This window comes from Falco naumanni, chromosome 3 (assembly GCF_017639655.2).
Source record: "Falco naumanni isolate bFalNau1 chromosome 3, bFalNau1.pat, whole genome shotgun sequence".
NCBI lineage: Eukaryota > Metazoa > Chordata > Aves > Falconiformes > Falconidae > Falco > Falco naumanni.
The window spans coordinates 15531581-15544635 of record NC_054056.1 but is presented as its reverse complement, the minus strand read 5'-3'; the positions used below and the strand labels follow the sequence as shown (position 1 = coordinate 15544635).

At 48.0% G+C, this 13055-nt stretch overlaps 1 protein-coding gene across 1 annotated transcript in view; it reads right to left on the bottom strand.

Annotated features, from left to right (window-relative positions):
* Window positions 1–13055, bottom strand: part of PRDM16 (PR/SET domain 16) — a 53485-nt gene that overhangs the window by 19866 nt on the left and 20564 nt on the right. The window contains exons 5-8 of the mRNA XM_040585695.1: window positions 11737–11884; window positions 11075–11228; window positions 5379–6780; window positions 1360–1447 (exon numbers count right to left, since the gene is read on the bottom strand). Of these exons, the coding sequence (XP_040441629.1) occupies window positions 1360–1447; window positions 5379–6780; window positions 11075–11228; window positions 11737–11884 (1792 nt within the window). The remainder of the gene's footprint in view (window positions 1–1359; window positions 1448–5378; window positions 6781–11074; window positions 11229–11736; window positions 11885–13055) is intronic.

The following is a 13055-nucleotide window of genomic DNA, read 5'->3' as shown; positions in this document are numbered from 1 at the left end:
ATCTTTTCATTGCCATGGGAAGAGGACGTGGTCAGGATTTCAGGAACAATGTTAATAAGCTTCCACCCAATGCTTGCTCCTACTCGGGGTCTGTACGTTTCTCATCATCTTGTTGGGTTGCTTTGCCACACTAGCTCCTCCCTGCTATCAGATTCTTTACAGGCAGATATCCCTACTATTCTAACTCACACAAACACAGGATGTTCCTGGCCAGCCTGTCACATTATCCAGCCTGTATGAAGGAAAAATCAGGGGAAGTTATTAACCAAACTCTGAGGCTGATGCGAAACAATGAGGGAACTAAGTTTAGCTGTGAAAGCAACCAGGACCCAGCTTTCACAAACCTGCAAGTTATTTATCTAAGGTGGGAAACATTATCAGAGGAGAACAATGCATGTGAATATAAAGGAGAGTACAATAAGGACCACATTGCTCAGCTCCCAGCATGCGCTCGCAGCAGGAGATGGAGGATAGCTGGCGACCATCACACGGGAGAGGATGTCAGGCAGCGTGTGGCAGGACTCGCTGCGTGATCCTTCTGGAGCAGGGAATCCTAAGGGCAAAGAGTAATATCACTGCTCGGAGAGTTCGTCTGTTGCTCATGAGGGGTTTTGGAAACTGGGGTTGGTTCCCATGAACAGTCTTGGTTGCACTGGACTTAGTTGCGCCTTTCAAATGCCCTGGGGTAAAAGCCTGGTCTGTCTGCTCTGCGGGCTGATGGGCTGGCATTCCCAGCCCAGCAAAATGGGAAAGCTGTCCTGCAGCATTTCCCATCGCTCTGCAGTGACTCAGACCTGAAGGAGATGCAGAGGGAGCAAATATCCATGAGTTGTCAGAGGAACAGAGCCTAAAGCAGCTGGGCAGGAAGGAGAATACAAGTTCTCCGTCAGGTGTCCCGTCACCTTTTGGAGCAGGCAGAACTGAACCCCCATTCTCCCCTGCCCTGCAATTTCACACCTTCTAGATGACGTAAGGGACCCTCAGACAGGTATAAAATGCTACTGCTCGGATGCCAGACGGTCCCCCACTTTGCACTGCTGCGGGTAACTGCACCAGGTGTTCCCAATGGAAAAATTCCGTAGGCACTCTGGCACGGGCAAGGGGAAATTGGCGACCATATGCGCTGTCCAGACCTCACCCCTGTTTTGCTAATGCAAAAGAAACAGCAAGGCACAACTACCAGCATCCTCAAACCAGGTATGACATTAAAAGTATCTGAAAGTAACTGGCGGAAAGTAGTGGAGCTTCCAGTTGGGCTCTTGGGTGAGAAAGTCTGATCCAAGCGACCTGTCGGTACCAGCCCCACCTCAAATTTCTTGGCATTCAACCAACACCGCATACGAACGTCACTGCTTTTACCTGGGGGTGAAAAAGCAGCGGGGAGGGTCGCAGGTACTTCTCCTTTAGGGCACCCACAGGGTCTGTCACCTTCCGCTTCTCCACCCTGCTGGACAACAACACAGAGGGTTACATACCTTACAGGGCTACAGGCAGCAAAGACAGAGCCAAAACATTTGCCGAGGTGTTTCAGTTCTCGCTGTTCTCCTCCTGACACAAACATCCTTCTTCCCCTTCTACTGGATACTACAAATTATGACCCGCAAGTTACCCCACTACAGGCACTGGATCCCCTCCTTTGGGTGATATTTTTTTAGCTGTCAACAGACTGACGACTAAGAAATCATTTTGATCTTTCTATGTGAGAGCTAATGCCTCTGCTGTAGCGGTTTATAAGCCTCTGCTGTTGTGAAACATCATGAAAAAACCTACATTTACAGAAAAAGCAGCATTTAAGTGGGAGAAGCTCTAGAGTCCACAGCAGGCAGCCACTGCATGGAAAAAAACTGTCTTCAAGAGTTTACCTTAAGAGTTAACACGGGGCCAGACTTTGCAGCCCCAAGTGTGCTGAAATCACTAGGTGTTTCATATTTATTTCCTCCCTTGCAGCTGAGATATAATTTGCATTGAGTTTCTTTGGCAAGCATATACGGACAACAATTTAAAAAGTTAGGAACTGGTGGGAGATTTCTGAAGTGACTTAGGAACCCGAGTTCCTCCGATGTCGCTCTGGTCCATTCGAACATCCCATGCTTAAGCACCTTGCTATGGAGGAACGATCTATAGTTAGGCTCCTGGGTTTGAAAACAATTGGCTTCACTTTCACCAAATATTCTACTTGCAGGGAAAACATGGTATGGAACCACCAAAAGGAGAAACCTAAATGTCCTCTGTGGGAAAAAAAAAAGTGTTATGAAAGTAACTCAAATAAATGCAGCTGCATCTTTAAATTACTGGAATAGAGTCCATCTCAGCTAAACTAGCAGAAATCCAATAGTAAGTAATTTTAACTACATTAGTCCAGCATAAATGAGAGCAAATTATTTTGCTGCATTTCAGCTGATTGGTGTGTGGATCAAATTACCGAAGAGTTTAAAAGAAGAGTCATGCAGCGTGCTATTTAGCGAACTGTACTTAATCTGCATTTCATTTTTCTTGGGTAGAAGAAAAGAGAAGAGCTGGGTTTGAAATGCAGTCAGAATCGCTGCGCCTTGGAAGGTGCGTGTTTTTACGGGCACGAGTTTTTAGAAAAGCGACAATCTGTAAAACAACACGTCAAAAGTCGCTGGCAGACGGTGAAAGAGCCCAGCGCTGCCAGCACCAGCCCGACCCGCGAAGCATTGGGTGCCCCAGGGAATGTCCCCTGGCCCTGGTGGCCCCACGGGCAGCCCCACCGGCATCAGAAACGTAAGACCTCAGTGAAGTGACGGTGTTTCGAGCAGCTTTCCCATCTCCCGGTGCCGGGTAACGAGAACACAACCAACGTACAAACTTCCTCGTCAGAGCTGAATTCCGCGGCGAGCAGAGGATTAAGCTGATCTTTTCAGCCCAGTGCCTGAGAACGTTACCTTAACAAGGCTGAGCTAAAAACTGCATTGATTTCAGGCTGTCTGGCTGCATTAAATTATATCACCAGGAGAAAATGTCAAGGATTTAAGTGGCCTTTGGGAGAAAAATGAAGGAGCCAAATGATGTGAGAGAGTCTGATAAAGAGAAGTTTAGAAACAAAATATTTCCATATTTTTTAAGCTGGGACTTGGAAGCTCTGCTGTTTAGCTCATTACATCAGAAGTCTGATTCGCAAGCAACTCCACCACTGACTTTCTATTTTAATATATTACTAAAACTATATGCATCCCATGGAATGCAACAAACGATGCCCCCATCCTTCACTTCCATCTGCCTTCGGGACCTTTACGGTTTTCCCGAGGCTGCTATTTTAATTGGCAACGGCTTTTTCAACCCATGTTATTTTAACATTCCTACTGAGAATGCCCAGAGGTGGCAGGATCCTAAGCTAACTCGAAGCTTTTGCCTTTCTATCCCATTTATTTATTTTTTTTCCAGAAGTACTTTTTACAAAAATAAATGCCGGACTATTTACATCATTACTTATTTTTCCAGGAGGAGATGACCATGGTGGGTTGCAGACAGAATACATTACATATCCCGGGTTGTGATGCAGCCGTTTCCATCACAGATGGTAAGCATGCAAGCAAGCAACACAGCATCAACCCCGAGAGTGCTGGCAAAGCGAGAGACGCTTTCTTAATAGCGAGCAACGAGGGCTCACTAATCCTCATCTCAGCTGACAGTTCTTTGGCCTGGCTAGACATTGACATCATTTTTTCCCACAGTTATCAACTGTACAATAGCGGCAAGGCAGTGACATAGGTGCTGTTCTCCTGGCCCGCTTTGCCAGCCGGCGGCGAAGGCCACGCCACCCCGTTGTTGTTCGCAGCCCTTTGAACGCTCAAGGAACCATCCCGGCGCTGACATAATCGCTCTGTGGTGACTAGGAGTCCTTCCAGTGCTAAGGAAACACCAGCTTCTGCAGCACATCCATTAACTTCCAGCAGGCTGGGTTAGCACTAGGCTCCCCACACAACCCTGCGGCACATCTCGCCGCTCGCATCTCACGCCACTCACACAAGCACAGGCCACCCGCTGCCAGGAACCGGCTGTTTAATTAGCAACGGGGTCCAGGAGCCCTTGGGGCCGAACCCATGTACCAAAATGGGTGTTATGAAGCATCCTATCCTATGGGAGAACAAACTGCCATGTTAACGACTACATCAGACTGGTTCAGGACACCTCTTTCCGCTGGATTTTGCTAAAAACAAACATGGACATTGCTGAAAACAAGCACAGACTTTGCTAAAAACAAGCACGGACTTTGCTAAAAAATAAGCATGGACTTTGCTAAAAACAAGCACAGACTTTGCTAAAAACAAGCACAGACTTTGCTAAAAAACAAGCAAACGGTATTTGCTAAAAACAAGCGCACACTTTGCTAAAAACAAGCAAACGGTATTCGCTATGCAACAAACAGCTCTCACCCCCCGCAGGACAATAACAAGGGTAGTGCCAGTGCCTGGATGGGGAATAGACAAACTTACTGATGCCCTCACCGTAAAGCTTAAAATAACCTTCCTTTACAAGCAGGTGTTATACAAAGCTCTAAAATGACAAAATACTTAAGTCTTCCCTTTGTATCTTCTTTGGAACTCATGCCTTCTGGAAGTTTAACTGGTGTTTAGCTAACTCCATCCCGTCTGCTTTACACATGCCTTTCGTGTCCGGCTTATTCTAGGCATGACATAAAAAAGCCTTCCCCAAAACCCAGCCGTTTCAAGTGAAACTACAAAACCCTTGTTATCTTCTAAGGGATATTAAGCCTGCAAGAAACATGTCTGGGAGAGATCCAGATAACCACACGCCACCGTGTACTGACACACGACTTGTTACTCCAGACCTACAAATGTTTCAAAGGTCTGGGTCCACCGCAGCAAGCTCCTATGAACTGAAAATCTCTAAGAAAAGGAATTGGAAAGAAAAAGTGGAAAGGGGGGATGGGTAGAAAGGTGAAGTGGCTCACAAAAGGCCATCAAGTAAGTCAGTGGGAGAGCTGCATTTCCAGGCTCCCAGGGCTCCTGACTCATTCCCAAGCCATGAGAGCCTGGGCTCCGAGGCATCTGAACTCTGCATTCTTATCGAATCAAACCTCTGGAATTTCCCCAGCAGAAGTGCCATCTTAGCGTTGGCTCGTGGGAGAGTCCTTAAATAGGTCAAGTTTCTTCTTTATCAAAATAAGGATGTGTTCTTTATACATATTGATTATGAGTGCCCCTTCCAATTATTCAGCCCTTTCAATCCAGAAAATTCAACGTGCTGTGACAAAGGACAGAGAAGTACAACCAACTGCAGCAGAGTGTCGCTGCCCTCTTTAAACAACCTACATCCCAATCTGCATCCAGTTGCCACGTCAGCTAGAAAATTAGCTCGTTAGAGGAAACGCTTAAGGCAGGGTATGTTAATACCTGTATATGGGGTCCATGAAAAAGGGTGATGGCTTAGCATAGTGCAGGGATGGCTGCTGAGGCAGTTGAGACTGGGAAATCTTGGGTAAGACTTCACTTGCCATTAGCTTCCTCTCCCCATAAATGTGGTTTTTCCGTGGCTCTCTCCCTCCGTTCTGACTGGCTCGGATGCGGTTGCCGATGCTCAGGTCCAGCGGCTGTTCTTCCCCTGAGGACGGGGCTGGCAGGACCTTAGGTGGCGGCAAGATTGGCTTCATCTCTTTTGGCTTTGTGGTGAGATCGAAGGGTGACTCCGAGCTGGTGCTGCCTACTTTGTGGAGGTCCCTGGGTGACTTTGGTTCTGCCTTGACCAGCAAGTTGTGATTGAGGGTCCGCTCCGTGAAAGGGTAGAGTGAATGGGGGAAATTGGGGAGGAACTGAAAAGGGAACATGGAATGATACGGGAGCGAACCCATCTTTTTCTCCTGCATCCCCATAAAGCCAGGCCCAAAATACTTCTCTGCAATGGAGGCAATAGCTTTAATGGAGTCATTGGCTGCTCCCGTGGTAGGCAGCAGGTGCTCTTCGGGGGGAGGAAAGAAGGAATGCTGAGAATAGAAGAGAGGGATCTCACTCGTGTTGTTGGTGGAGCTTGCAGACACAGAGCTGCTGACAAAATCTGGCTTGCTCTCCATTTGTTTGCTCTTTTCTTTCGTTTTGTCCCTGTCACTCTCTGCGTCACTGTCCAGGTCAGAACCGGTGCCGGTAGTGGTGTCCAGATCTGTGCCTGTGGTTGTATTGACGTCCTCAAAGTCACTGCCGTCGGACATGTCACTGTTCCTGGCTTTTAGCTTCTCCAGGTAGGAGTTTTCCAGGCTGCTCTCACATTTCTCCTCCCCTGAGGTGGGCTGGTTGCTGTTGCTCACTGCAGAGATCAGAGGAAGCGCTGGGTTCCCAAGGGGGCTTGGGAGCTTTGCGTCGGGAGTGTGGTTGAGGGGGCTTTTGAGCAGTTGCGTGGGTGGTAACAAGGGGGGCCTGGGGTATAGAGACGGTGGGAAAATCCCTGGGAATCCTGGAGTGAGGGCAGGAAATGCTGGGGGGGCAGGTGAGAACGGAAGCCCCCCCGGGTGCGGGCGGGATGGAAAATAATCATTAAATCCCAGGCTGGTGTGATTAAGGTTGGGAGAGGGCTTGGATTTGTCCATCATGGAAGTGGGCGTTAGGGGGAGGCCAGGGGCAAAAATCCCCCCCGGGTTGTAATGGTTCTTGCCCTCGCAGAAGCGCCGGTGCTTGTTGAGGGAGGAGGTAGTGCTGAACATCTGGCCGCAGTCCTTGCACTTGATCTGGGTGCGACAGTCCGCATGCATCCGCTTGTGACGGCAGAGGTTGGAGAACTGCGTGTAGGATTTGTGACAGACCTCACCTAAAGCATCAACAGAAACCAACAACAAAAGCGATATGAAATTAACAGCAAATGGCAGGGAGCTCAGCAGGCGCTTCAGCAGCATCCCCCACCCCTACCCCTGAAATGTCCCTTCCCCCAAGGGCGAGGAGGTAAATGGCAGCCAGAGCCTGGACCCCTGGAAACTCGCCTCCGCATCCCTCCCGCTGGCGCTTCCCTCTGCAGCCTTCAGCACACCGCTTAGTCTCTTTGGGGTTCAGCTCCCCCCATATAAAACCAGGCTCCTGAGCCCATCAGGTCCCCTTGGTCCACGGGAAAAGCTGTCTCCCTCTCCCAGCATTCGTACGGGGGTCAGCCCCCCCGAGCCGCGATCCTGGCTACGCTCAGGAAAGGAAGGGGCAGCCTGGGAGCCGTGGCAGTGGGAGAGCCAGGATGGGGAGCAGGCTGAAGGAGCAGCAGACAGAGCAAAGCACCACTGGAAGCCCAGGCATCGCCCGTCCAGCTGCCACCACGGCAAGGTGACACCACCCTTCCCCTCCACAACCCTCTCAACAAGCCACCTTCTACGTCTGAGGGGATGCACTACTCCTGTTCCAAGTATTTTTTGGAATTTCCCATGAAGATAATTATGTGTTTTAATGATAATACCGATTCATATTAGCTAGCCTGCTTTCCCTGTAGTCCTGGCATGGCAGGAAGCGCTGAAGGCTGAAGGGAGAAGAATTTTGCCTCATTTAATCAAACGTACCCTTTCTTTAATGCCATTAATAGTAAGTAACCACTCCATAGGGATGTTCTATAAATACTTTGCCAGCCAGGCCTCGGTTCAGCTAGAAGCGGGGTGAGATCTTGTAGTCGTTAAATTAGTAAGACACCCTAGCAATGCTAAGTTAACGCTACACCGGTGTTTTCTTTAACGACCTGTAAATACTAAGCTTTCAAAATGTGAATTTTTATGACCCCTTTCACCTGCAGCCTTTGCTGGTGTGGAAGGAACAGGGCAAAGGAAGAAAAAAATCCCACCCAAACTCTTCTGTGTATGAAAACACCATAACTTTTTATTATCTGATGCCTCTTTCAACATGGGAATAAATTCTACTTAGTGAATTAACACGCTGCTTTCACTGGAGAACTGCTGTTACCACCTTTTTGTAAACATGGAAACTGGGACAAACAGAGGGAAAGGGGATCGCTCGGAGATGGGCAGGCAAGGGCCCACCCCCCCGATACCCAGTCCTCCAGCTCCATGACGGAGCGGTCCTTCCCTCCTTCCTCCCAGCTTTTACTGACAGGTACCTGCAAGCCCGACTTTCCCTGTATTTCCCCCTAAATCTTTAGGATTTACAGCAGCGTTTGAATATCAAATGTTTGTCAGCTGAGTTATTTCAGCTCTGAAAATATAAGGGGAAGCCCCTTCTATCAAAATCCAGAGCAAAGATTATTAAAATTTAATAAATTTGACATTTGTGTTCGAATTAACATCCCAAAATTCAGTGGGTTGTCACTGAAGGGCCTGCTGGGTCTGGTTTCTGACTGCACTAGGAATTTAGCATGAGCCATCTTTCCTCACAGTATTTCAGCCTTTCTGCTCTGGACCCAGATACAGGAGCTGCAAAGGAAGCACAGAAGGAGGAGAACTAGAAAGTCACCACAAGAGTTTCAGGGTTTGACTAACAGCGTGTTCAAATGAGCATGCTAAAGCCACCCCTAGTTTTTGGCCATCACACCTTAAAACCTTGTTCCAGGTCTTCTGAACTACTGTTATTGCAGCCGTACAGCATTATGGCTGTTAGGTGTACTAATTCAGCTATTCAGACCTTCAAAGAAAGGGTTTCTTTAAGTTATTTACTTCATTTTAAAATGTTTTCTTAGAAGAGCATCTAAACAGAACTCTTCATGGGAACACTACTCGATTTATTTTCTATAAAGCTAACAGTCCATTAGATGCAACAATCCCCGTTCCTATAGAAATTTAAGCAGAAGGATACGCCAGCAGCCACGTAACGCACAAGTCCCACAAACTCCTTCTGTCCTTGCGGGCTGCTCCTGTGCTTTGCCATCACCAGGGATGCGCTGGCCACGGGACCCTCAGCGGGATGCCAAGTGCCGCATCCCCCCAGGCATGGCAAGCTGAACCCAGCGCAGCCGGGTCACGGCTGCCTCTCAGGTTTGATACCCTCGGTCCCAGGATGGGTGAGTATTTTTCTTGTCCCGCTCGTCTATTTTTTTAAAAAAATATTTTTAATATATATTTTTATAAATTTTAAATATTTTAATATATTTTAAAAAATACATTTTAAATATTTTTTTATATTTAAAACCTTTAGGGTTGCGGGAGCGACCGAGTGTGTCCAAACAAACAGGCAGGTGCAAATACTTCCACGTGTAAAGATACCGCGAGTAAGCTCCCTCTCCAATTACTAGTAATATCTGAATACATGTCACATTTGGGTGGATTTCTTTAAAAGATGCTTGTCTATTTTTCTTCCCAGAACAAAACTACCTCTTTCTAATTTTAATCATCTCCCCTGCCATGTGCCAAGGGATGCTATATTGTGGTTTAGAAGATATGCACAAGTTTATAACAAATAGCTCATCTGCTTAAGCAGATTCTACCACAACTGAGTGCTCTTTTCTGAGTTTTCACTGGCTCAACACTCTGCTTGTGGTGGATGCACTATTTTTATTGTATGCATTCGCAATATTACAAAAAAGAAGTTATACTGTTCCCATGTAGCAAAACTTTATGAGAAGACTAAGGATAACGAAAGCCAAGTCTGCCAAGGGAATCAGGTTCTGTTTTTCTCTTTTCCACGCCAGGATGAGTGCTAGATATAGATGATGCTGCACAAAATTCCCTAAAGGAAAGTGCTACGGATACGACAGCAGACATCATCATTCTAAAACAGGGAAAACTGGAAAACACTTGGTGAAATCTCCAGTTAGAGAATGATTCAGTAACCCTGCATGTGATGTCCCCTCTCGCCATCCTGTATTCTGCAGTAATAGTTATGGGTTCAGGGTTTTTTTAATGACGAGTATAATATTGTGAAAAACAAACACACACACCCCCTCCCCTCACCCCAAATCCTTCTCTTCCATGGAATAGGAAAGAAAAACTCCAGCGAATCCTGCCTCACGGCTTCCCTGAAGTGGCTAATGGATTCCATACTCAGGCATGTGACTCCACCTGGCACATCTGAGCTAGGCAGGATCAGCCTCCAGTTGTTTCACACACTGATTTAGACTGACAACTCCCTAATTCTTATGAGGTGAGAGTGAGGAGATTATGAGAAGAAATCATTCATCTCCCTGCAGCGATACTATGAGATTCCAATTATCTCTTTCATGTGCCCGTCATCAAATGAAAGATTGCATCAAAATGAGCAATAAGAGTATTTTTTCTTCCTCCACTGACACCCATCTGATTATCTCAGAACACGTTAATGAAACGAGTCTCCCAGGATACTCTTGCATACTGTTCCCATTATACCAACAGGGAAAAAAAGGCAGGAGTGGGTTCAGTGGCTTCCCTACCGTAACATCAAAGCCTGGAATCAAACACAGATCCTGTCCTGTGCTTGAGCTACGCTGTCTGAAGAGTGCCAGGAAGCAGTCCCGAAAGTTTCTATAGCTTTGTTGTGACACAATCCACTTTTCTGCACAGTTATCAAAACCCAATAGGTGCTGTGTCAATTAAAAAAATATACTACCCCAAGAACGACAAGAAATGAGATGAATGGCTCTCAAGGGAAATGAGAAATATTCCACTAAAGAGAGCACTAAGGACACAGTTAATCTGCTATTTATTTGGCTTCCAAGCATTATCTAGATGAAACATGCAGTAAATAAAGAAGGCAAAAACTCTTTAAAAAACACCTTCCTCTTGTCTCTGTGACTATTCCAAATTCTTTACAATGGCTACAGGATTTGAGGCACCCCTGAAAAACATTTCGATCAGGCCATGTCAGCTATTTATTTATGTCACCAACATGAACATTCCAAAATTATTAAGGAAAAAAAGACGAGAGAAAGAAAAGATATGAGAAAATGGCATCGCTAGGACTGCTGAGAGACTCAGCTTTTAACTTGTCAAGAAAGTCAAAAACTGCCATGGATGTTTACTGAAAAAACAGGGAGCATAAAAAAAAAAAAAGGGGGGGTGGGTGGGGAATTGCTGCGGAATTTCATCTTGTGCTCTGACCTATAAAATTACAGCGGCTGCTCACAGAGGGACAGCTAGTACTGGGGGGCCCTGCAGGATACGTGCAATTATAGCAAAAGCCGGAGCTCGGTGATGGCCGTGACAACTTACATATGAAAGGTTTGACAGTGCTGTGAATGTGCTTGTGTTGTTTGAGGCCAGAAGAGGTGGCAAAGGTTTTGCCGCAGTCGGGGCAGGCATGTGCCCGTGCGCCCACGTGCTGGGATCGGATGTGCCGCTGGAGGTTGCTGGGGTCCGTAAACACCTGAAAGAGAAAACGCCTTGAGGAAGGGGAAGCACAGCAGTAGGGAGAAGAGCCCGTATGTCAAAAGCGTGACTTTTTGCATTTACTTTTTTTGGTATGTCTCCACCACTCCTGGCTTTGGGAGAGCGGGGTATTCACCTCCCGCTGCAAACACATAATGAACCCAGCAGGGCTGAGCTGTGTCCTGCCAGGCTGCCGGCACCGTGTGGTGCTCCCAGTTTAAGAGCTGTTTGCTTGCCCACATCTGCCCCACGCAAGGTCACCGCCGCCCCGGCAGCCTCTCCAGCACCCGAGAAAAGCCCAACGGCCAGTGGCTCGGGGCAAGGCTGAGCTCCACATCCAAACCATGATGCCGGGGCCAGCTGAGACACCTCTCTCCCTGTGTCACCAAGCCAGGGCACCAAACCACACCAGCACGGGTAACCCATCCTCTGAACCCCTTCCCCCAGGTCCCAGCACACAGCCCCCCAGGCCAAGCTGCTCATGGTAACCGTGTCCTGCACCGTACCTTCACACAGTTTTCACATTCAAACCGTTTCCCACTGTCGTGAGACATTTGGTGACGAATCAGGTTGGATTTCCAGTTGAAAGCCTTGGGACACTGGTCACACTTGTACTCCCTCTCCTCGGTGTGGATTACCATGTGCTGCTCCAGGCTGGGGAAGAGAGACAGGCTGACCTCGCACAGCAGCCCCCAGCTGGCGGCGAGCGGAGCCCAGCTCCCCGCGCCCGCCTCAACCTGGCGGGCACTCGCTGCCAAGGCACATACCGTTACAGAACTCCTGCCCCATATCGGGGAGGTTTGAAACCCAGAGAAGCAATTAGAGATGGTGATAGAGAAACAGGCTGCGAGCCTGGGGGGTCCGGCGGGGTGGGGGGGTTGGCCAGGACCGGCTGCTGCTGCAGGGGGTGAATGCAAAGGGCTTTGTGAACAGGGGGTGCGCAGCACGTTGACAGGCAAATACGATTTCTTTTTTTTGCCATTTATTTCACAGATGGAAGCTGCCCTATTCCGCCTCAAAACGTCACTGTGTTTTATGGTATTTCTTATTAAATACCCGAGTCCATTTACAAGGGGGAAAAGGAAGGTAAAGCCAGACCTGACCCTGCAGGTTCCTAAAGGGAAAAATGAGCACTTTGTGACCAAGACTTCCATGGCATCCCCACAGGGAAAGACAAGATATTAGCTGTTGCTGCTGAGACTATCACGTTGCCGTTTTCATGGGCACAAAGCCCACAGCTTCCCAGAACACAGCAACTTAACATTGGAAAGAAACATGATAAGGTGCAAACACATTTCACTTCTAAATGTCAGACATCTTTGATTACTTAACTCGGCAATTGCGACTTCTGCCAACTGGCAGCCTCTCCCAAACCGGGAGGATGATGGCAAACTGAAGCGGCTGCTGAAACAAGGCCACGGCGGGGATGGCTTGAGAGCCAGGCGTGGGGAGCTGCGTTATCCCCCACGCAGCAGCAGGCAGCTGAGCCACCGGCCCCGGCGCGATGCTCCGCGGAGGTCACCGTCAGTGGCAGCGGGGCAGGGACGGAGCCGGGGAAACTGTTCTGCTGGGGATGGAGTGCTGTAAAATGTACCGAGCGGGCTGGAAATCCCACTCGTCTCAGGCCAGCCCCGAGAAACAAAGGAAAAAAACTGTGTCCTTTGCTGCCGTCAGCGTAGCTGAAGGGGAGTTACAAATACTCCTACTTACTGTGAATTCTGATGGACAAACATGTGAAATCTACTACTGCCTGAAATCCCCTACAGATCGATATTAAACGTTCCTATGGAACTTTAAAGCATGGCTGTATTTTTTATAGGAGCAT